Here is a 24,070-nt window from a genome sequence, read left to right on the forward strand (position 1 = left end):
TTCATTTCCAGGCTATCCTACTCTTTATTTAATGCAAATGACAGTACCAGGGAACTATTCCTCAGGGCACGCAAGGGAAAGTATTTACAGGGGTGAACATTTAGCATACCTTCACAGAATAAAAACAAATATTTCAAAATGAAATAAAAATGTCAGTCACAAACAGAGGCATTCAAGTAGTACTAGTAGTATTGTTATACAGGGCTTTTATCTTTAATTTTTTTCTTTAAATCCAGATAGCATATTCTTCTGCCACAAGAGTGTGTGCGAAGCCATAGTCTGTATATTTTATAGTCCACTATCCTTGTTCTTTTTTTTGGTAACTGTTTGAAAATGTTTTGGTGTGATTTGACATGGTTCACTCTGGTTGAACTGGAGTTGGGGAGTGGTCACAGACCTGGTGATGGGATAGAGAGCAACGCGTCAATGAAAGCAAATATTACAGCAAGCGGGACGGGTGTGAGGCATGACAAACCCCTTGGGTGATACTGAATATCTCTCAGACGGAGGGAGGGAAGGAAAAGAATGTACTGCATTTCCTCTGAGAATGGCTTGTCACAAAATCAATATCATCAATTGGCTTAATGGCTTTGATACCAGAAGCAACATTTTGACTGAATACATACTGTACTCTAATGTATATGACACTGTTGATCTAAAAAGACAATCATTCCCATACTTAAACCCTGGATACAGTGTGCGTGTGTGTAAAATATTTGTGCATCCTAGTGAAATCATAAACATTTAACTCAAGCAAACATTGCTTCAAATCAGGTCAATAATCTCGAACAATATATGTATGTTTTTACAGATTTGTCATAACCTTAACATAGGGAAAACAGAGGATGAATAAGACATGTTGACACCAAGGAGAATGTGTACATACAGAGAAAGAGAAAATGCTAAAGTTGATCTAACATTGGTACAACGCTAGACTGAAACTGAGCTCAGAGGGGGGCAGCAAGTCATTAAACGGCACCTAAGAGGGATGCAAGGTCATGTTGTGGAAGGGGGTAGGAAGTGAGGGGGCAAGGCGAAGGTGTATGAAAGCAAAGGCACTCCAAACTATAGATACACTATACATGACTAGTTATTGTTACAATAATACACTTGTTATCTACTGTACTGTACAGGTAAAGGTTGAACTATACGGCTAGATATAGCATCATTATCATCTACAATCTCCAACATATTGCCCTGATTTTTTTCTTATTTTCATTTATTTTCTCTCCCATATCTTTGTTTTTGCTCATAAACAGTACATGGGTCTGCATATATACACATACCACAATCACAACATAAAATACAACATACATAAGTCAGGATTTGGTGAGGGGCGTATGAACTGTACATATACACATTGTGTAGTTGTGTTGTCATATTGAACCTGTGTGAATATGTCTGGGTAAGTAAGACACTCGACTCAGAGCCTGTACCAGTGAGGTGGTTGTGTGGTCCAGGTGGAGAGATGAACGCTAGACTAACGTTAAATTAACGTTGGACCAACAGATTAATATTAGACAAACACTGAGTCAGTGGTCACAATAAGAGAGAGCCAGGAGTGACAGAGGCCGAGATAAGAACACCAGAAACCATGTCTGAAATTCCAAATCAAGTGCCTAGAGGGTAGACGCTAGCTGTTGATCTGGAGTTTGGCACATGAGTTGAAGGAAAAGTATACATGACTTTAAAATGTCTTCATGTAAAGACAGAGCAGGTGTGGGGGAGGCATCCCCTAGAAACTGACAGCACTACTACACAGTGACATGATCAATGGAGAGAGAAAGTTAAGGAATAGAGCAACACGTGGTCCGGTCTACAGCCTTAACATACCAATGATGACACACAGGGAAATAGTAAAGGGACTGCTGAAAAAAAGACTATTTTTCCAGCAATAGAGATCCCACCACCTTGCCTCTTCATGTCTTTAGGCAGCAGCAAATATTGCCCCTGCTCTGTGAGCCAACAACTTACCGTTATGGATTCTGAGCCATTGAAGTTTCATATATCTATATATATTTTTGTACATAATGCAACATAATATATAAACTGTGTGTGTATATATATATATATAACACAAGCACACAGAACCAGACATGTCACGCATATCAATCTAAATGATCCCACCCAACCCGAGCCCAGAGAATATAAAACAAAAATAAAAACAGAATAGAACTGTTCGCTAACCGTTTCAAAATAACCCAGAGCAAACCTCTGACATCCGTGTCCACATATATCAGGACCTTCATGCATGGGGTGTGTTTGTAAGAATGTTAAGTGTGTGTGTCTTATGCCTAATTAGCAGAAGTATGGAGGTCAATGCAGCGGTAAAAGGTCACTCTAGGCACTCCTAACCTTACTCAGGCCATGCACTACAGGAGGAGGAGCCAGGGTAGACATCCCAAGCAGGGGGTCAGAGGTAAGTGATGAGAACATGAAGGGGTGGGTTATGGAGAGGGCATGAGGAAGGGATTGATCCCTTGTGTGAATGAGCGTGTGTGTGTGTGTGTGTGTGTGTGGGGGGTGGGCTTCATTGTGGACAGGGAAGAGGAGGGTGTGGGGTCAGCTAACTACTTTGATACGTAGGATTGTCCTCTTGGAAACATTAGCAGGCTAGTATTGTGTATATAGGGTACGTTTATATATGAATACTCTTATATTTCATCAGCCACCCCTGTCCCCCACCACTCCTTCCTTCTAACAGACAATAATGATGTCCACAGTGGAGTAGGTTGCAGAAATCAAACACCTAGATGGGTGACTTAGAGTTGTTGTTGTAGTTGTCATCTGCTTTAAACCCTGCCATGTCATCATCCCTCCACTGGCATCACCCCTGGCTGGGGCGGGGGGGTTCAGGAGGTGGAGGCGGAGGCGGAGGCAGTAATAGTGTTAGGGCTGCGATCTGTGCTGTTACCATCTAGGGATGAGGACAGGAGAGACAAAGATTGTTCACTAATTTACACATCCATTTATATGTTTATCAATGATAAAACAGGTGTTTTAATAAGAAATGTTCCTGAGAGAGAAAAAAATAAAGGGAAGATGGAGAGGGATGGAGGAATGAAGAAGTGTGGGTCTGACCTGTGGTGGCGTTGGCGTTGGATGGGGTGGAGGCGGCGGCCTGAGTGCGGGCGTGGGCGGGGATTAGGATGTTGGCCAGCGAGGGATTACTGGACAGCTCTGTGAGAGAGACAGGATACACCAGATCACAGCAGATTACACCCACCACAGGTTAATACATCAAAACACACCTCAAGCACAGGTGACACACACACACACACACACACACACACACACACACACACACACACAGAGATGACAGCAGGTAGCATTAGTACAGAGACCTCATCATTATACATAAAGGAGAAGTGTCTTTCAGTCAACTCAAACACTAAAACAAGTCTCTGTACCAATGAAACAGGGAGAAAAGAAAGGTAAAAAAAAACAGAGTGCAGTACCATGCGTGGTGAAGTTGAAGAGGGAGGGTTTTTCTCGCCCGTTGGGCAGCTTGACGTTGGGGTCCCTCAGCTCGTCGAAGAAGGAGTGTGCACACGCCTCCAGGGGGGTGAAGCGCGAGGTGGGCGTGTACTCCAGCAGCCGAGAACACAGGGCGATGGCCTCCGGTGGCGTACGGGGCCGGAACACCTAGCAACCAATCACACGCAAGGACAAGAGTCAAGGAGCCAATCACAAAGACAAGACTGGAATCAGTTAACCACTCAATTGAAAGATAGTATCATGCACACAAAGATGTTGTCATGATAGCAGATGTGAGAGAGGTGTGAAGACTATGGATTTCAGTTATCAATTTATACATTTCTGCTTATTGATATGAAATGGAGAATGTCATTATTACTTCCTATCTTACAGATATTATCTTAACTGACTGAGGTCATCACAAAGGTGAGGGTGGTATACATAAATATAGTATAAACTTAACTATTGGGGTTAGTACGCTTGGATAAATTATATTGAAATAGTTTGTCCATAAATTGTCCTTTATATTTTTCCAGTTCAAGTGTAAAGGGCCCAGCCCTACAGCGGCAGGGTAGGAGACTCTAGTTCTAGACAGCTTCTACCCCGAAGCCATAAGACTCCTGAACGTCTAATCAAATGACTACCCAGACTAATTCCGTTGCCCCCCTCTTCTACGCTGTTGCTACTCTCTGTTAGTATCTATGCATAGTCACTTTAATAACTCTGCCTACATGTACATATTACCTCAATTACCTCTACATCAGTGCCCCCCGCACATTGACTCTGTACCCCATGTATATAGCCCCGCTACTGTTATTTTACTGCTGCTCTTAAATTATTTGTTATTTTTATCTCTGACTTTTTTTTAGGTATTTTCTTAAAACTGCATTGTTGGTTAAGGGCTTGTAAGTAAGCATTTCACTGTAAGGTCTACTACGCCTGTTGTATTCGGCACGTGACTAATACAATTTGATTTGAGACTGGGTGGCTAGGGGGCTGCAGTACTACAGAACAACCACAAGGTGGAGTCTGGAACGCCACCATGAGGACCTGCTCTAAAACACTGCCTGTTTATTGGCTAAGGGGTTATCCAATGCTGGAGCAGTGGGCAGGGCTGGGCCTTGTTCAAATACTGTGCAATGTTCTCTTTCCTAACTCCCTTTGTTGAATTTATCACTGACCTGACCAGGGCCCGTTTTCCCAATAGTGATGGAACTTGGCTCACAAGTGTTTTAACGATGCATCTTTCCTACAGATGATGTAACATGCGTTTCCCAAAACACCACGCATAGAGAACGATCGCTAAGTACGTTGTTGGAGCATATGTCGATACTGTAGGATCAGTTTTTACATTTAAATCATTCTTTAACATTATAAATATTTCACAATACTGACGACGAATCAGCTCATAGAGAGATATTAAAACCTACGGCTGCAAATCGAAGACAGCTTATTCTAATGCTCACCCAATAAAATGCACCAAATCGGCACATTGCCCACCTTTGGCTACACATCATGAAATATATTAAGATAAATTACAGACAATAACCTACACATAGCAATGAATTGAGCATGAAATGTACATTATTTCAATATGATTGAAATAGGCCTATAGCCTACTGTTTATATTTGAATGCAGTCATTCATTTGAAGCATCGTTTTATACGTTGCTTGTTTGTATCAATTGCAAAGACATTGGTAACTTTGTATTCGTAATCAACTTTGTTCTGCAGTTATCGGTGGCCACGGAGAGACGATAAACCATGTGATTCTATGTTTAGCAGAGATCTTCTGTGTGTAAAGTGATGCGGGAGGGCAAAAAGCATCTAACAACACACTTAGCTGTTCTACGAGTGGTCTGAGGCAGGCGTTAGATTACGAGCGTTTTCAAGTGCAACGTTAATAACAGTGGTTTTGGTAAACAGCTCTGAGATTTAGCGATGCTCCTACGAAGGTTCTAACGATGAACTTAGCCTTAAGATGCTTTTGGGAAACCGGGCCCCGATGACTTCTTCATGTGCCCTTGCAGATTAGAAAGAACCTGATGGTTGTAAGCAATTAGGTAGAAACCCCAGCTAGCCTACTGGATAGATGGAGTTGTTACCATATTGCTTACACCTATCCAATCCTTACAGATCTAGGTGGGGCCCATTATGAAGTTCCTAGGTGAATTGATTTTCAGAATTGGGGGATACAGATTTAATGGGATGGCAGAGATGAATGCCTGGCAGGCTGACGAGGCGAGCACAGAGAAATGATGCTAGGGGAGGGAGTGGATTGTAGAGTAGTAAAATAGTTCCTGTACCTGTTGACTCACCTTAGTCCATGCATGTGCCTTAATCTGGGGGAACTTGAACTCAGTGTAGTTGGGGTTCATCTCTCGGATCTGCTCCCGTGTAGGGGTCCCCAGAACCTATAGCACAGAGACAGCAGAGGAGAAGAGGGTGAGGTGGAGACAAGGGGAGGAAGAGACAAGGGAGGGAGAGAAGATGACAGAGAGCGTGAGCCGTGTAGAGAGGGTCAATTGCGAACAACAGGGAGAGAGCGAGAGAGACAACTTTCATTCGATGAAAGAGAGAGAATTTGGTGGCAAACACCAGAACTGACAGGCAGGTTTCAGTACCTTGATGATCTCCACCAGCTGATCCACTCCACTGTCGCCGGGGAAGATTGGTTGCCCTAGCAACAGCTCTGCTAGCACACAACCAGCTGACCACACATCTGTAGAGGTGGCGGAGCATAAACAGGAAGATGTTGTGATTTGCATACTTGATCTAGAGGCTCTAGAGGTGTAATTATATTAATTTAAATGGGGGTTTAGCAGTTAGCCTACCTATGCTAGAGGTGTAATTATATTAATTTAAATGGGGGTTTAGCAGTTAGCCTACCTATGCTAGAGGTGTAATTATATTAATTTAAATGGGGGTTTAGCAGTTAGCCTACCTATGCTAGAGGTGTAATTATATTAATTTAAATGGGGGTTTAGCAGTTAGCCTACCTATGCTAGAGGTGTAATTATATTAATTTAAATGGGGGTTTAGCAGTTAGCCTACCTATGCTAGAGGTGTAGTCGGTGGCACCAAAGATGAGCTCGGGGGCTCTGTAGTAGCGAGAGCAGATGTAGGACACGTTGGGCTCTCCACGTACCAGCTGCTTAGCGCTGGAGACACAACATCAGCACAACATACTGTCAGTCACACACTCTTCATCATCATACTCATCAATATCGTCACCATGTTATGACCATCACTGTCATAATCATCATCATCATCAAAGCTAATGAGAACTGCAGATTTTTTCACATAGTTTAAACTGACCTGCCGAAGTCACAGAGTTTGAGCACGGCCGTCTCGGGGTCCAGAAGCAGGTTCTGGGGTTTGATGTCCCGATGGCAGATCCCAAACGAGTGGATGTAGGCCAGACTCCTGAACAACTGGTACATATATAACTACAACACACACACAGGAGAACATGCACACGTTAGTTCTTTTCTCTCCAAAACTCTTGAACGTGCCGTCCTTGGCCAGCTCTCCCGCTATCTCTCTCTGAATGACCTTCTTGATCCAAATCAGTCAGGTTTCAAGACTAGTCATTCAACTGAGACTGCTCTTCTCTGTATCACGGAGGCGCTCCGCACCGCTAAAGCTAACTCTCTCTCCTCTGCTCTCATCCTTCTAGACCTATCGGCTGCCTTCGATACTGTGAACCATCAGATCCTCCTCTCCGAGTTGGGCATCTCCGGCGCGGCCCACGCTTGGATTGCGTCCTACCTGACAGGTCGCTCCTACCAGGTGGCGTGGCGAGAATCTGTCTCCTCACCACGCGCTCTCACCACTGGTGTCCCCCAGGGCTCTGTTCTAGGCCCTCTCCTATTCTCACTATACACCAAGTCACTTGGCTCTGTCATAACCTCACATGGTCTCTCCTATCATTGCTATGCAGACGACACACAATTCATCTTCTCCTTTCCCCCTTCTGATGACCAGGTGGCGAATCGCATCTCTGCATGTCTGGCAGACATATCAGTGTGGATGACGGATCACCACCTCAAGCTGAACCTCGGCAAGACGGAGCTGCTCTTCCTCCCGGGGAAGGACTGCCCGTTCCATGATCTCGCCATCACGGTTGACAACTCCATTGTGTCCTCCTCCCAGAGCGCTAAGAACCTTGGCGTGATCCTGGACAACACCCTGTCGTTCTCAACTAACATCAAGGCGGTGGCCCGTTCCTGTAGGTTCATGCTCTACAACATCCGCAGAGTACGACCCTGCCTCACACAGGAAGCGGCGCAGGTCCTAATCCAGGCACTTGTCATCTCCCGTCTGGACTACTGCAACTCGCTGTTGGCTGGGCTCCCTGCCTGTGCCATTAAACCCCTACAACTCATCCAGAACGCCGCAGCCCGTCTGGTGTTCAACCTTCCCAAGTTCTCTCACGTCACCCCGCTCCTCCGCTCTCTCCACTGGCTTCCAGTTGAAGCTCGCATCCGCTACAAGACCATGGTGCTTGCCTACGGAGCTGTGAGGGGAACGGCACCTCAGTACCTCCAGGCTCTGATCAGGCCCTACACCCAAACAAGGGCACTGCGTTCATCCACCTCTGGCCTGCTCGCCTCCCTACCACTGAGGAAGTACAGTTCCCGCTCAGCCCAGTCAAAACTGTTCGCTGCTCTGGCCCCCCAATGGTGGAACAAACTCCCTCACGACGCCAGGACAGCGGAGTCAATCACCACCTTCCGGAGACTCCTGAAACCCCACCTCTTTAAGGAGTACCTAGGATAGGATAAGTAATCCTTCTCACCCCCCCCCTTTAAGATTTAGATGCACTATTGTAAAGTGACTATTCTACTGGATGTCATAAGGTGAATGCACCAATTTGTAAGTCGCTCTGGATAAGAGCGTCTGCTAAATGACTTAAATGTAAAATGTAAATGTAAATGTAGAGCAGAGGACAAGGACACATTTGATGGAAACAGTGTGCACTCGCGCACACACACACACACACACACACACACACACACACACCTTGACATAGACCATGGGTAGGGTCTGTTTGGCTCGGCTGTAGTGTCTGGCCACTCTGTAGACCGTCTCAGGAACATAGTCCAGTACCAGGTTCAGATACACCTCATCCTTCTGTAACACAGAAGCAGAGAGGGGGGGTTAGGCAACACACACGCACAATGTAACTATTGTTTGACTATCAGTGACGCTCTCTCTCGTTCACTGCTGCAGACAGTGATGTCATTTCCTGCCGAGGGCACCAGGGGGATGGGCGCTGCACCCCACCCCTATAGCAAGCCTACCACTCAATCCCTCTTCCTCTGATCTGATTGGTGGAGGTCAACAGTCTGCCGTGAGGTCCCATGCCAGCCGTTCCTCATCTCTGATCTCAGACTTCATCCCATACTGCCCCTGAAGGTGTCCAGAAGGACGGCGGAGCGAAGCGGCAGGTCTATGAGTACCATGTAACCCAACTCAACTTTCCACTTCACTCATCTTCCACTCCTCCACTACTTTCTCCCGCTTCCTCTCTCTCTCACCTACTAGACTCCTCTCCCTGTTCCATCTGTTAGCAGAGCCAGTCAGCAAACTAACCAGAGGAGACAGATTGTAGCGTGAGAAGCTAGCTGGCTGTTCATGTGAGCTAGTGTTATCATGGAGTCTGAAGAGACTGCCAATCTGACACAATTATGTCTACTAGAATGGATCTGTCTGGACTGACCCTTCTCTTTCTCACACATACCGTAGACACACATACAGTCGCACACACGCACACACCCACACCCCCCCAAGACATGGCATCCAGTCTGACAATAAATGTTTTTTTTACAGGCTAAGGTGATGGTGCTCACATCAACATAATTTACAGAGAGAAAAGGATTTACAGAGAGAAAGACATAGCACAGAGAGAGCCCAGAGAGAGAGAGGGAGCACTAGCACTCATTTCAGAATAATTCACACTACAAGTCTGTACATATTCAACTAGGAAGACTAGAGCACTGTTAAAAAGCATGAGCCTGGCATCCTGTCAAAGACATATAAAGATATTAGCATTGCCATCTGGTTTGGGCTTAGTGGGACTATAATTTGTTTTCAACAGGACAATGAACCAACACACCTCCAGGCTGTGTAATGGCTATTTGACCAAGAGTGATGGAGTGCTGCATCAGATGACCTGGCCTCCACAATCCCCTGATCTCAATCAAATTGAGATGGTTTGGGATGAATTGGGTTTGCAGAGCGAGGGAAAAGCAGCCAACAAGTGCTCAGCATATGTGGGAACTCCTGGTTGAGAGAATGCCAAGGTTGTGCAAAGCTGTCATCAAGGCAAAGGTGGCTACTATGAAGAATTTCAAATATTGTAATGTTGGGGCAGTGAGTAGGAAGCAGGTGCAGAGGAAACATTTTAATAAAACAACAAAACCAAGACACTAACATAAGGCAGTACCCCGGTACACAAGAACAATACCAACTGCTGAGTGAACCTGGGAGAGTGACATATAAAGGGGAGGAAATGATTATGGTAATGGGGTCCCGGTGTGAATCATAATGACTAACAGGTGCGCGTAATGATGAGTGCCAGGTGTGCATAATCGTACAACGGAGGGGAGGAGCAGACGTGACCAATAAAGTATATTTTGGTGTAACACTTTTTTGGTTACTACATGATTCAATGTGTTATTTCATCGTGTTGATGTCTTCACTATTATCTACATGTAAAATAGTACAAATAAAATAGTAAAATAAATAAAAGCCCTTGAATGAGTAGGCGTTCTAAAACTTTTGACTGGTAGTGTAGATGAACAAATAAGTTGTGGGTGTGTCAAGGCTTGGCCCCTCATTGGCCAATCAGAACGTGCGCCATGGCTAAATATGTGGTTGCTTCAAGTTGTGTATTTACAGTGTTTTATGTACTGCCTTGGAATCAACTCCAATGTTAGTCCATTATAGTTTGTTAAACAGCTTACAGACACAAAATAACTAAAGGTAGACCTATCCCAACTTTGCTAAATATGTTAACATGAACCTGTTTGCAATCCACATTGTTCTAAGTCATTTCATGGCTTCAATGTGGAAATATATACATAGCATTAACACTGATGTAGGGGCTAGGCCTACTGTAAATTGCATTATGGCTGAGCATGGACATCCCAAACGTTGTCAATATGCAAGATTCAATTCATTATTGATAAGGCCTAAAAAAAAGAGTGAATAATTCTAATGAAATTCTAATCAGGCAATATGTGTAAATACACTTACAGGCACCATCCTTTCTCCCTGCGGGTACATCATATTAAAACAATGCAGACTATGGAGGGTTTTACACACATCCAAACTTTTCACAGTAGCTGGACAAAGAACCAATATAAAGAGAAAGGGAGAATGTCTACTCACCCTTATACTGCTCCCAAATATAATGTTTTATAGGCATATTGGAACCATCTACAGATCGCATCCACACTGGCATTGCATGCGCGCCACGACCATTCTCACCATAAAACCAGTGAATTATTCTACTAAGTTTGCTTTAATTAGATGAAAAACAAGCACTGTTTTATTTCCAACAACAATACATGTAAAATGTAATGATATAAAATCACCGGGGGGGAAAAAAAAACGAGGCATTGCTGTTGAATCAACCTTCGTTATAGTAGGCCTAGTGTAAGAGTAGCCTACAAGGGGCTTGAGTTTTCAAAATATGAAACGGAAAACAAACATTTATTATAGGAAAATAACTTCTAAAAGCGAGGTTCACCAAGGTTCTCATGGAGAGATGTAACCTACATAATGGAGGAGTTATGTACGTACAAGCTCATCTCAAACTTCATCTTTTAATACAACTTTGGTGATTAACAATTATTTCCAAGCGGTATCACAAGCCAAACACGCTAGTGATTAGAGAGTTGGGCCGGTAACCGAAAGGTTTCTGGATCAAATCCCCAAGCAGACAAGGCTATGCTTGGTTTTTAATCAAATAAAGCAAAATGGGGAAAAAACATGAAATGTTTCATGAAGTATACAGGCACCGAAACCACATCTTGTTCCATGCGCATATGGGCAGTGTGCGTCACACATTTCCGCTGTCAAAATTCATGCCATTACCAGCTGCGTTACTGCTAAAATCTGCTTTGGTTGGTTTAAATACCCCTAACAGCGCTGCCTGAAATTAGCCCTTTGGCTCATGTTTTTAAGGACACACTTCGAATATATCCACCCCTCCCATCTGAGCACAAGCTTGCTGATATTAAACAGTGAAATTGAGGAACCTGGCGTTATGGCTGGAAAATGCCAGTGCGGCAGTTTTTACATGACGAAATTGCAAACTAACGTGTGTTTGACACTAGCGCCACCTTAACGCCAGCCAAAAATAGAGCCCTTGAACTGTGTTTGAGGTGTGTTGTGTACGTGAGTGAACCAGAGAAGTGTTCAATCAGTCCAGATTCCAGACCTTGCATAACCCCACATAATCCTAACAGTGCTACTGCTAACACTGCTACTGCTAACAGCAAATGCTACTGCTGCTACTACTAATGTAACAGTATAATTTTAAACCGTCCCCTCACCCATACCCGGGCACGAACCAGGGACCTTCTGCACACATCAACAACAGTCATCCACGAAGCATCGTTACCCATCGCTCCACAAGAGCCGCGGCCCTTGCAGAGCAAGGGGAACTAGTACTTCAAGGTCTCAGAGCAAGTGACGTAACCGATTGAAACGCTATTTAGCGCACACCGCTAACGAAGCTAGCCGTTTCACATCCGTTACACTCACCCCCCTTTTGACCTTCCTCCTTTTTCCGCAGCAACCAGTAATCCGGGTCAACAGCATCAATGTAACAGTATACTTTTAAACCGTCCCCTCGCCCATACCCAGGAGCGAACCAGGGACCTTCTGCACACAACGACAACAGTCACCCTCGAAGCATCGTTACCCATCGCTCCACAAAAGCCGCGGCCCTTGCAGAGCAAGGGGAACTAGTACTTCAAGGTCTCAGAGCAAGTGACGTAACCGATTGAAACGCTATTTAGCGCACACCGCTAACTAAGCTAGCCGTTTCACATCCGTTACACTAACACTACTGCTACATCTAGTGCTACTGCTGCTACTAATACTACTGCTACATCTAGTGCTACTGCTGCTACTAATACTACTGCTACTAATACTACTGCTGATACTAATACTACTGCTGCTATTAATACTACTAATACTATTAATTGTACTGCTGCTATTAATACAACTGCTCCTAACACTAGTTCAGCTACTAATACTAGTGCTACAGCTAGCACTACTGCTGCTACTACTAACACTACTGCTGCTACTACTAACACTACTGCTGCTACTACTAACACTACTGCTGCTACTACTAACACTACTGCTGCTACTACTACTACTAACACTACTGCTACTACTACTGCTACTACTACTAACACTAACACTACTACTACTACTAACACTACTGCTACTACTAACACTACTGCTACTACTAACACTACTGCTGCTACTAATACTACTGCTACATCTAGTGCTACTGCTGCTACTAATACTACTGCTACATCTAGTGATACTGCTGCTACTAATACTACATCTAGTGATACTGCTGCTACTAATACTACTGCTGCTATTAATACTATTAATTTTACTGCTGCTATTTATACAACTGCTCCTAACACTAGTTCAGCTACTAATACTAGTGCTACAGCTAGCACTACTGCTTCTACTAATACTACCACTGCTACTAATACTACTGCTACATCTAGTGCTACTGCTGCTACTAATACTACTGCTGCTATTAATACTACTAATACTATTCATTTTACTGCTGCTATTAATACAACTGCTTCTAACACTAGTTCAGCTACTAATACTAGTGCTACAGCTAGCACTACTGCTGCTATTAATACTACTGCTGCTACTAACACTACTGCTACATCTAGTGCTACTGCTGCTACTAATACTACTGCTGCTACTAATACTACTGCTACATCTAGTGCTACTGCTGCTACTAATACTACTGCTGCTACTACTAACACTACTGCTACTACTAGTGCTACTGCTGCTACTAATACTACTGCTGCTACTACTAACACTACTGCTACATCTAGTGCTACTGCTGCTACTAATACTATTAATTGTACTGCTGCTATTAATACAACTGCTCCTAACACTAGTTCAGCCACTAATACTAGTGCTACAGCTAGCACTACTGCTGCTATTAATACTACTGCTGCTACTAATTACTATTGCTAAAGCTAGCGCTACTGCTAATACTAAAACTACTGCTAACAGCTAACTCTACTGTTCCTACTACTGCTTCTACTAACACTACCGCTGCTACTAATACTATTGCTACAGCTAGCACTACTGGGGAGGCAGGTAGCCTAGTGGTTAGAGTGTTGGGCAAGTAACCGAAAGGTTGCTGGATTGAATCCCTGAGCTAAAAATATGTTGTTTTGCAACCTGAACAAGGCAGTTAACCCACTATTCCCCAGTAGGCCGTCATTGTAAATAAGAATTTGTTTTTAACTGACTTGCCTAGATAAATGTTAAATAAAACTATACTGCTGTTACTAATACTACTGCTAACAGCTAACGCTACTGCTGTTACTAACACTATTGCTACTGCTAACACTATATCTACTGCTTGCGCTATGCTACTGCTAACTGATAAAGGAATGTATATGTTTAAAGTAATGATTAAAAAATTCCACCCTGAAATCATATAATTATATGAAATGTGTTGGAGTCATAATTTAATAATGTGTGTGACTAGACCATTGTGTTACTATTTTGCAATATGAGCTGGGTAGAGTTGAGACATTCAAGGCCAACTGAACTGTCGACTTGTGACAACAGGAAAGAGGGCCCTTCCAAGGCCCCTCTAATCTAGGGAGGAGAGGAATGGCTAGAAACGGTAGAAAAGTGATAAACTGTGTGTGTGTAGGTGGGAGTTATAAAATTACTGTTTGCATTTTTGACTTCAGAGTACTCTCTGAATAAAGAACTAACCTTTTGCAGAATTCTGAGACTTTGTCAAATTCTTCTATTAACCAGGGCCTTACAACCTCTGGGGAATTGGTCAAAGCTATAAAATAGTTATGTTAGAACATTGGGATAACAATTCTCATGACAACTTGGTCCTTTGAGCCAGATCTCAATACCTGCCTCTGTCATCCCAAGGAACTGCTGAAAACAGTGCACGGGCGGATCAGAGATCCGTAAGATAAAGACCTGACCTCTGAAATTGAGGGTCCATTTCAGGCCGGTGGCGAACTGGTACACGACAGAGGCGGTGACAAGATCGAACCTACATTGAATTCTCAGCTGCAAGATAAGGTCAGTAATCTTTATTCATTAGTTTGGGGTTGAATTCTAAACTTATTAAAAATGGACTTAGAATGGACTGGATTAAATTCCTATAAAGCATAAATGTGAGGGAGGATTTTAACTGTAAACCTAACAGTAAGTAAGATTTGTATCGGGTATCCCATCCATAAAATGTAATGTAGAGAAAGTTGTAATCCCCAACCGAATCACCCTATGCCAGATATCCACAATTAGAACAGAGAGGAATAAGGGGGTAGGAGGAAATGAGAGGAGAGGAGAGTCGAGAAGAGTGAGGCTCACAAGAGGGCCCCTAGCAGCTGGTGTTTCCTAAAATTAGCAGGTGGCCTTTAGTCAGGCAACCCCCCTGCTCCGTGCATTCTCCCCTCTCCCCCAGCATCTCTCCCTAATCCTCATGCATGGGCACCCCAACTCCAGTCCAGACTAAGTTTCCTAGGTGGGAGGATCCATTACCCCATTGTCATGGACCTGATTCTGTGAGTGCTGCATATGTGCACCCTGACAGATTGGACACAAGTGTGGTCTATATTTGTCAGTGCTCTCCCTATCACCATGCGAATGACAGTTTATACGAACTCAACCATTCATGGGTTATGAATACTCAGAGAAGGAATACTCAGAAGGAACAGGACATTCAGCCATACGGATAAACAGACAGTGATACAGACAGACGCAGACGGACAGGCAGAGGGACGCAGACGGACAGGAAGAGGGACAGGCAGAGGGACAGGCAGAGGGACAGGCAGAGGGACAGGCAGAGGGACAGGCAGAGGGACAGGCAGAGGGACGCAGACACACAGGCAGAGGGACGCAGACACACAGGCAGAGGGACGCAGACACACAGGCAGAGGGACACAGACAGGCAGAGGGACACAGACAGGCAGAGGGATACAGACAGGCAGAGGGATACAGACAGGCAGAGGGACACACAGGCAGAAGGACACAGACAGGCAGAGGGACACAGACAGGCAGAGGGACACAGACAGGCAGAGGGACACAGACAGGCAGAGGGACACAGACAGGCAGAGGGACACAGACAGGCAGAGGGACCTTGTCTCCGCTGGAGTAGAAGAAGTAGCGCAGGCGAACGATGTTGCAGTGGTCCAGCTTCCTCATGATCTGCAGCTCGCGGTTCTGACGGGGAGAGAGACAGACAGATGTCAGTCAACTACCTTACTGTTTCAACAGGATACAGCATGAGAAGTACAACACCGAGGTCTACAGCAGATAGAGAGTCAGGTTAGACTACAGAAACACAGCAGAGATTTGACTCCCATCAATATACGATAATTACTGGCCCTCAATCTGGAGAACTCCAGGTCAAACAGGCCAAAAGAAGGAGTAGCCACCCACAGAGGATGAGTAGCCACCCACAGAGGATGAGTGGCCACCCACAGAGGATGAGTGGCCACCCACAGAGGATGAGTAGCCACAGCTCTGATCCACAGTGGAATGCAGAGAGGGAGAAAGCGGAAAAGACAAGTGTTCAACAGAACTACAGAAATGTCCCTGGGATACGCAGACATTTGAGGGTGACTGGGAGTGGAGGTTGGGAATGACTTGGATGTAATCCTGTAACTAAGGAAGAACAGGACCACTGAGAGGGCAGTACACTGACAGACACAAAACCATCTTATATTCTGACAAACACAAACTACCTGCATAGAGTGCATAGGGTACATAGGACGCATATGGTACACTGGGTGCATAGGGCGCATATGATACATATGGTGCATACGGTACATAGAGTACTGTATGGATAGACACGTATGAGCAATGTTAGCCTACTACTTTAATCTCATCTACCATTGAGACACCCCCTCAACTAGCCAGTGACATCACCATCCTCCAATGTGGTTTCCTGTTTCTCACAGACAGAGACAGGCCAGCAGACAAGCATGCATTGCAAACAGGCAACGCCCTCTTTCCCAGCGCTAGGGAGAGGAAAGGACGGTAGTGCCATATGGAGCAGAGCAGAAGATGGCACTGCAGTCATTACTGCTGACCTGTCATATACTGCACTGGGACAGAGACATGGTGAGGATAGAGACAGGTAAACCACAGTGACATCATGACACACAAACAACATGGAAGTCGTCATACAGACAGTGACACTAACAGGATGCTAAAGCAGAGTACACACACATCAGAACATCCTACAAACACACGCACTAGGGATGGGCATGAGTAATCAAGTACTTGAATGGACGTCAAAACTCGATCTTTATCCAGAGATAAAAACATTTTCAAATACTGTAAAACTATTTGGTGGAATGTGCTTTGTGCCTGCCCGAACGGGCAACTGAAATGTCTTGAAGACAACATTAATTTGTTTTGACACGAGTGTTCCATTTGTACATGTACATTGGCAGGGCACAACAAAAAATAAACCAAGCCAAGCATCACACAGTTCTTCGACCTAAATTCCCTTTCATGTCTCACTTATTTGTGTTCCCGACCACTCCCTCTATACACGCATGCTGCTGAGTGTGCACGCAAGCTCCCATAGGCCTACAGAAATAAATGCCTATTCAAAAAACCTAACTGATGTGATACACAAGCTACAAATAAAAACAGTTTTATCACACATTCAAAATGGACTGGTTGATTGAAGTAGGAAAAAATGTGTTCCAACAATGAGCTGCAGTTTTGGAATAATTGCATCCTGTCTATTTTCTGCTTAAAGTGATACTTAGAGATTTTGGCAATGAGGCCCTTTATCTACTTCCCCAGAGTCAGATGAACTTGTGGATAACATTTTTATGTCTTTGCGTGCATTTTTAAGGAAGTTGCTAACTAGCGCTAACACAATTGCTAACTAGCACTGGCGCAATGACTGGAAGTCTATGGGTATCTGCAAGCTAGTTATCATTGGCTCACGAAACTACCTCTAACTTCCTTCATACTGGATGCAGACATAAAAATGGTATCCACGAGTTATCCTGACTCTGGGGAAGTAGATAAAGGGCCCCACTGCCAAAATCCCAAAGTATCCCTTTAAGCTACTTTGCCAACTGCTAGTGCCAGGGGTCTCCAACAGGTCGATCGTGATCTACCCGTAGCTCGCAGCCCACCTATGAGTGGCTCACCAAACTTTTCACGTGTTCCACCGCAAACTGTCATCAACACATCTCACAGTATCAGACACCGCAAGCTCCCGGCTATGATCTAATGTAAGCAACATTGACATTATCCCACCCCTGGTTAGCCAGTATTGGCTTAAGCCAAACCTAACAATATCTGTCAATTCATTTCTAGTAACATTGCCCCTGTCTGTGTGGTGCGCACATTTCTCTATCGCTCCATGTGTAGCCAGTTGATGTGATAACCGTCTTGTGGGTTGACAGAAATACTTTCCCCAAAACCTTCTCAATCAAATGTTAACTGCAAAGTAGGCTTACCTGGCAGAAGTATATCTTGAGTAAGTATATTTGTATATTTTATTTGCTAACTTCGCCATGAAATGAGCAGCAACAGTACAGAACCATTGCTAGACCAGCACATTAGATGGCATATTCCTGCACAATTAAAAGGGCCAGTAGCACAATTAAAGTGGAATTACACATACAGTTTTCTCCCAGACCAAATAACCTCCATGAACCATTGTAACCAACATATAATCTAAAAGTTTGGTGACCCCTGGCCTAGGCTATAACCCCCCTAAACATACAGTAGACAGGTGCCACACTGAAAAACTGCTACAACATTAGTTTGATAAAGACAAAGAGCATATTTTCATCAGAATCATTAGCCTACTCACCAGACAGATGTCGTCACAATAATTCATCAACATACAGTTTATGTTAATCTGTTTAAAATTCCAAACAGGCAGAATAAACTAAATTGCACGACTGTATGTCAAAAAGAAAAATTTGGGTTTGTAACCCTGAAGAAATTGTCTTTCAACTCGCCTAACAGAGCCCTGTTTTAAATTAAACTGTTCCAGAAGCTAGATGCGCATCACTTCGCAGTGATAACTTTTTTCATTTTGAAAAATATTTTGTTCCATTTTATTCTGTTATAATAGGTTTTTTTTTTTAATATATAAAATAGGTGTGTCTTGACTGTGATAAGGGCTCAGAAAATTAGAGTGTCTTGTCTGCTAAATTAACATAACAAGGCTATGCCATTGCACCACCTAAGGCTTCTACAAACAAGCATCACTGCTGAGGTTACTGCCTTTTTGAAGATTGTATTCCAAGGTGTAATATAACCAGTTCATATTGCGATCTTAAATGGCACTTGTTTTTTTATTGACAGAATACACTGAGTGAACAAAAAATGAATCTCTTTCCATGACAGACTGACCAGGTGAACACAGTTGAAAGCTATGACCTCTTATTGATGTCACTTGTTAAATCCACTTCAATCAGTGTAGATCAGTGGTTCCCAAACGTTTTATAGTTCCGCACCACCACAAACATTCAACCTCCAGCTGCGTACCCCCTCCAGCACCAGGATCAGCGTACTCTCAAATGTTGTTTTTTGCCATCATTGTAAAGCCTGCCATACACACACTATTCGATACACTCATTCTTAAGTTGTCACAACCCTGCTCGTGGGAAATGACAAAGAACTCTTATAGGACCAGGGCACAAATAATAATAATTCAATTTTCACAGAACTGCTTGTTGCAATTTCAATGAGGCTCTCTTGTTCAGATATTGGTAAGTGGACTGGAAACAGGGCATGAAAGGGATAACGAATCCAGTTGTTTGTTTAGTTCGTTTTGGGAAAGTACCTGCGTAATTGCACACCCAATTCACTCAAGTGCTTCGCTATATCACATTTGACATTGTCCATATTCTTGAGTTCATTTGCACACAAAAAAATCATACAATGATGGAAAGACCTGTGTGTTGGTTGTCCCTGTTAATGTAGACAGAGAAGAGCTCCAACTTCTTAATCATAGCCTCAATTTTGTCCTGCACATTGAATATAGTTGTGCAGAGTCCCTGTAATCCTAGATTCAGATCATTCAGGCAAGAAAAAACATCACCCAGATAGACCAGTCGTGTGAGAAACTCGTCATCATGCAAGCGGTCAGACAAGTGAAAATTATGGTCCGAAAGCCACTCCTACGTTGTCTTGGCTGTGTGCTTTGGGTCGTTGTCCTGTTGGAAGGTGAACCTTCGCCCCAGTCTGAGGTCCTGAGGGCTCTGGAGCAGGTTATCATCAAGGACCCCTTTGTACTTTGCTCCGTTTATCTTTCCCTTGATCCTTACTAGTCTCCCAGTCCCTGCTGCTGAAAAACATCCCCAAAGCATGATGCTGCCATCATCATGCTTCACCGTAGGGATGGTATTGGCCAGGTGATGAGCGGTGTCTGGTTTCCTCCAGACGTGACACTTGGCATTCAGGCCAAAGAGTTCAATCTTGGTTTCATCAGACCAAAGAATCGTGTTTCTCATGGTCTGATAGTCCTTTAGGAGCCTTTTTGCAAACTTCAAGCGGGCTGTCATGTGCATTTTATTGGGGAGTGGCCACTCTACCATAAAAGCCCAATTGGTAGCGCTGCAGAGATGGTTGTTCTTCTGGAAGGTTCGCCCATCTCCACAAAGGAATTCCGGGGCCCTGTCAGAGTGGGATCTTGGTCACCTCCCTGACCAAAGCCCTTCTCCGCCGATTGCTCAGTTTGGCCGGGCGGCCAGCGCTAGGAAGAGTCTTGGTGGTTTTAAACTTCTTCCATTTAAGAATGATGGAGGACACTGTTATTGGAGACCTTCAATGCTGCAGACATTTTTTTGTATCTTTCCCCAGATCTGTGCCTCAACACAATCCTGTCTTGGAGCTCTAAGGACAATTCCTTCGACCTCATGGCTTGGGTTTTGCTCTGACATGCACTGTCTGTCAACTGTGGGAACATATATAGACAAGTGTGCGCCTTTCCAAATCATGTACAATCAATTGAATTTACCACAGGAGGACTCATATCAAGTTGTAGAAACATCAAGGATGATCAATGGAAACAGGATGCACCTGGGCTCAATTTCGAGTCTCATAGCAAACGGTCTGAATACTTATGTAATTAAGGTATTCCGTTTTTTTTTTTAAATAAGTTAGCAAACATTTTTTTTTAAACTGTTTTTGCTTTTTCATTATGGGGTATTATGTGTAGATTGATTAAATAAAAATGTTCTTAATCCATTTTCGAATTAAGGCTGTAACGTAACAAAATTTGGAAAAAATTAAGGTGTCTGTGTGTGTATGTGTGTGTAACAGTCATGTGAGGAGACTTAGCGCTCAACAGTCATCGAGTTCACTCTTCCTAACAGCCCCTACATAGGGAGAGAGAAAAAGATGGGGGTTGGCTGCTATAAAGGGAAAACAACACCTAAAGAGTAAGAAACAATGTGTTAAGCTAAGTCTGCTATTGCCTTACGAGCCTGTCTGGCAGAGACTGCTAGCTAGGCTGCTAATCTTAGCCTGTCTGGCAGAGACTGCTAGCTAGGCTGCTAATCTTAGCCTATGTTGAACTCTGAAAAAGACAATACCTCAAACCAACATATCACTTCTGTCCAACTGTTCAGTACATCTACTGCTCCAAAGCCAAAGCTAATGACCTGACAAATGACACTCCAAAGCTAGTAACATTATTGAAAATCCCAAGCTAGTAACTAATGCTAGTGTAAATAGAGAAAAGACGACTCTCTCTCTCTCTCTCTCTCTCTAGGACTGTCTGTCTGTCTTTGTCCTCAGGCTCTCAGCTAGCAGCAGGACACTGGCCAGTGCCACCATTCTAATGGTGACATCACCAACAGGCCTGGCTGTCAACACAACAAGGAGCTGGGACATGTTCCCTCTAAGGGACAACAACAACACATCAGTCAATCCTATTCACAGACCTACATGGGGATAGTGATGGTATCCTGAGGCCCAGGAGAAATTTGGTTACTATGGCGACAATCCTGAACTTCACACACACACAGAGCAGCCATCGTTGCATTCACTGATACAACTGAGCAGATATGAACAGCTTTGGATTTAGGAGTTTGTTTCTGTAGTAGTCAGTGAGAGTGGTGGTGAACTGACTGACACTTAGTGTGTGTGTTTGTCTCGCTCTGCTCTACTAACGTGGTGCCTGTGATCCATTCACAAAAGGCAAGACAACAGTAGTGTGAACGGATGGAGTCATGCTTCACAGATGAACACACTCTGAATGAAAGTCATCCGTTACAAAGAAAAAGATTGAAAGATGATTGAAGGATGTTACAGTTTCATGAGAGATCAGAGAAACTGTGTGTGTGTGACTGCAGTTTCGCTCACCTTAAACCGCTTGTCCTGCAGAACCTTCTTGATCGCCAGCAGTTCTCCAGAGTCACACAGCTTGGCCTGGTAGACCACTCCGAAGGAGCCATTCCCAATCACCTTGGTATCTGTATAGCTGACCTCTTGGGGCCTGTCGGGCCCTTGGCCTGGGGTGGCCACCACCGTCGTCACCTTACTGCCATCCTTGTCCCCTGGAGGGAGGACAGAGAGAGGAGGAGGGGAGAGAAGGGGTGAGATTGGGGCGGCAGGGTAGCCTAGTGGTTAGTGCGTTAGACTAGTAACCGAAAAGTTTCAAGTTCAAATCCCTGAGCTGACAAGGTACAAATCTGTCAATCTGCCCCTGAACAGGCAGTTAATCCACTGTTCCTAGGCAGTCATTGAAAATAAGAATTTGTTCTTAACTGACTTGCCTAGTTAAATAAAGGTACAAAAAAAAGTGCAGTGACTGTAGGGGAAATCAGTAAATGAGACTAGCTACGACACACTCAGATGATCACACTGTTAGGGTCATTTTACTAAGCCTGACACACACGTTATTACATGATCATATTACTAAGATATGATACACACATTTTAACAGTCATCCATGACTAAACATCCGTGGGACTGGGTTTGAATCTCGGCCAGTGACTTCCATGAATTAGATTATTCAAGACGATTGGTACAGTCAGGATCCATAAACTGGAATAGAGACAGGTTCACATATAACTCCCCTCCCTTTCCTTCCTCTACAGTAAATTGCACAGCAGCCCATTGCCTTGGGATTATTGGGAGGCCTACTCCTGTTTAAGTGGGTTTAAACTGAAGTGCGCTGGAGTGTGTGTGTGTGTGTCAGGGTTAAAGTCTGTGTTAACTCCTTGTTACAGGATAACCAGACCTGCCTAGCGTGCCGTGGTGGGTGTCGCGTGCCGTGGTGGGTGTCGTAGCCATACCACCACCCTCAGCCCCTGCTACCAAGCACACATTTAGCTAGGAGTGAAACCTGTTCATATTATTATCATCCATGGGTGTCAAAGCCAAGATAATACATTTAAGTAAAAAATCCAAAATCAGTCCATATTTCCTGACTCACACTTACAATGACACAGATACTGAATCTCGATCCCACTCACATCCATAAACCGATTGACTCCCTAGCCACCTAAACCCTTGGTTCCTATAGCCTATAGTTCCCTCACAGACAGTCACATGTCATTAACATGACCCATCCCTTACACAAGACCCAGGGAAACTAGGTTATACATTTGCTAAATGTGTAACCTGGTTTGATTCCAGGCTGTATCACAAATGGCCATGATTGGGAGTCCCATAGGGCGGTGCACAATTGGCCCAGCGTCGTCCGGGTTAAGGTTTGGCTGGGATAGGACGTCATTGTCAATAAGAATTTGTTATTAATGGACTTGCCTAGTTAAATAAAGATTAAATCAAATAAAAAATAAAAAGAACTATTCCATATTAGTCTGGATCATTGTCCAACCTGCTTGGGAGACAGTACATGACAGAGTTGTTCTAACTGTCACAGCAGAATTCACTCTACTGCTGACTACTCTACTGTCAGCTGCTTCTGTGGTAAGTGTAGCTGCAGTGCTGAAAGGCAGGCAGGCAATGAAAAGATCAGCTGGATGAGTCTGTGGTGTGTTAATGCTGCTGAGCCAACACTAACAGACAGACTCTCGATACCAAACGCCTGCTGGTTCTGAACCTGTCAAAATGAGACAGTGGATGAATGCTATGCTGAAAAAGGAGTACACTCACTTGGTCAATTGTTTGTGTGTCAGAGAAAAGGTTAAACAGCAGTAATTATTCCAGTAGCCTTGATGCAGTCTCACACACTTAGCAACTAGACCTGCAGAAACACACACTAATGCACGCTGCATCTCCCTCAGAGAGCGAGAGAATAGAACTGTCTACACAATCCAGCAGGATCGTTTCATGCCTCTTCACTTCCTGAAACCGTGAGAAACGTACACATCAGC

The 24,070-nt window shown here is 44.1% G+C and overlaps 1 protein-coding gene across 2 annotated transcripts in view; it reads right to left on the reverse strand.

The window, feature by feature from the left end:
• Positions 1-24,070, reverse strand: part of LOC118386196 (glycogen synthase kinase-3 beta) — a 38,330-nt gene continuing 14,260 nt past the window's right edge. Inside the window, exons 2-11 of one of the 2 annotated variants that reach the window (XM_035773722.2) lie at positions 22,092-22,285; positions 15,876-15,959; positions 8,502-8,612; positions 6,795-6,925; positions 6,531-6,637; positions 6,101-6,198; positions 5,783-5,890; positions 3,459-3,645; positions 3,082-3,180; positions 1-2,917 (exon numbers count right to left, since the gene is read on the reverse strand). In XM_035773722.2, coding sequence (XP_035629615.1) covers positions 2,853-2,917; positions 3,082-3,180; positions 3,459-3,645; positions 5,783-5,890; positions 6,101-6,198; positions 6,531-6,637; positions 6,795-6,925; positions 8,502-8,612; positions 15,876-15,959; positions 22,092-22,285 — 1,184 coding nt within the window. In that variant the 3' untranslated portion in view covers positions 1-2,852. The remainder of the gene's footprint in view (positions 2,918-3,081; positions 3,181-3,458; positions 3,646-5,782; positions 5,891-6,100; positions 6,199-6,530; positions 6,638-6,794; positions 6,926-8,501; positions 8,613-15,875; positions 15,960-22,091; positions 22,286-24,070) is intronic. The other variant, XM_035773723.2, reaches the window with a different exon arrangement.

Source organism: Oncorhynchus keta, chromosome 7 (genome assembly GCF_023373465.1).
Source record: "Oncorhynchus keta strain PuntledgeMale-10-30-2019 chromosome 7, Oket_V2, whole genome shotgun sequence".
Classification (NCBI taxonomy): domain Eukaryota; kingdom Metazoa; phylum Chordata; class Actinopteri; order Salmoniformes; family Salmonidae; genus Oncorhynchus; species Oncorhynchus keta.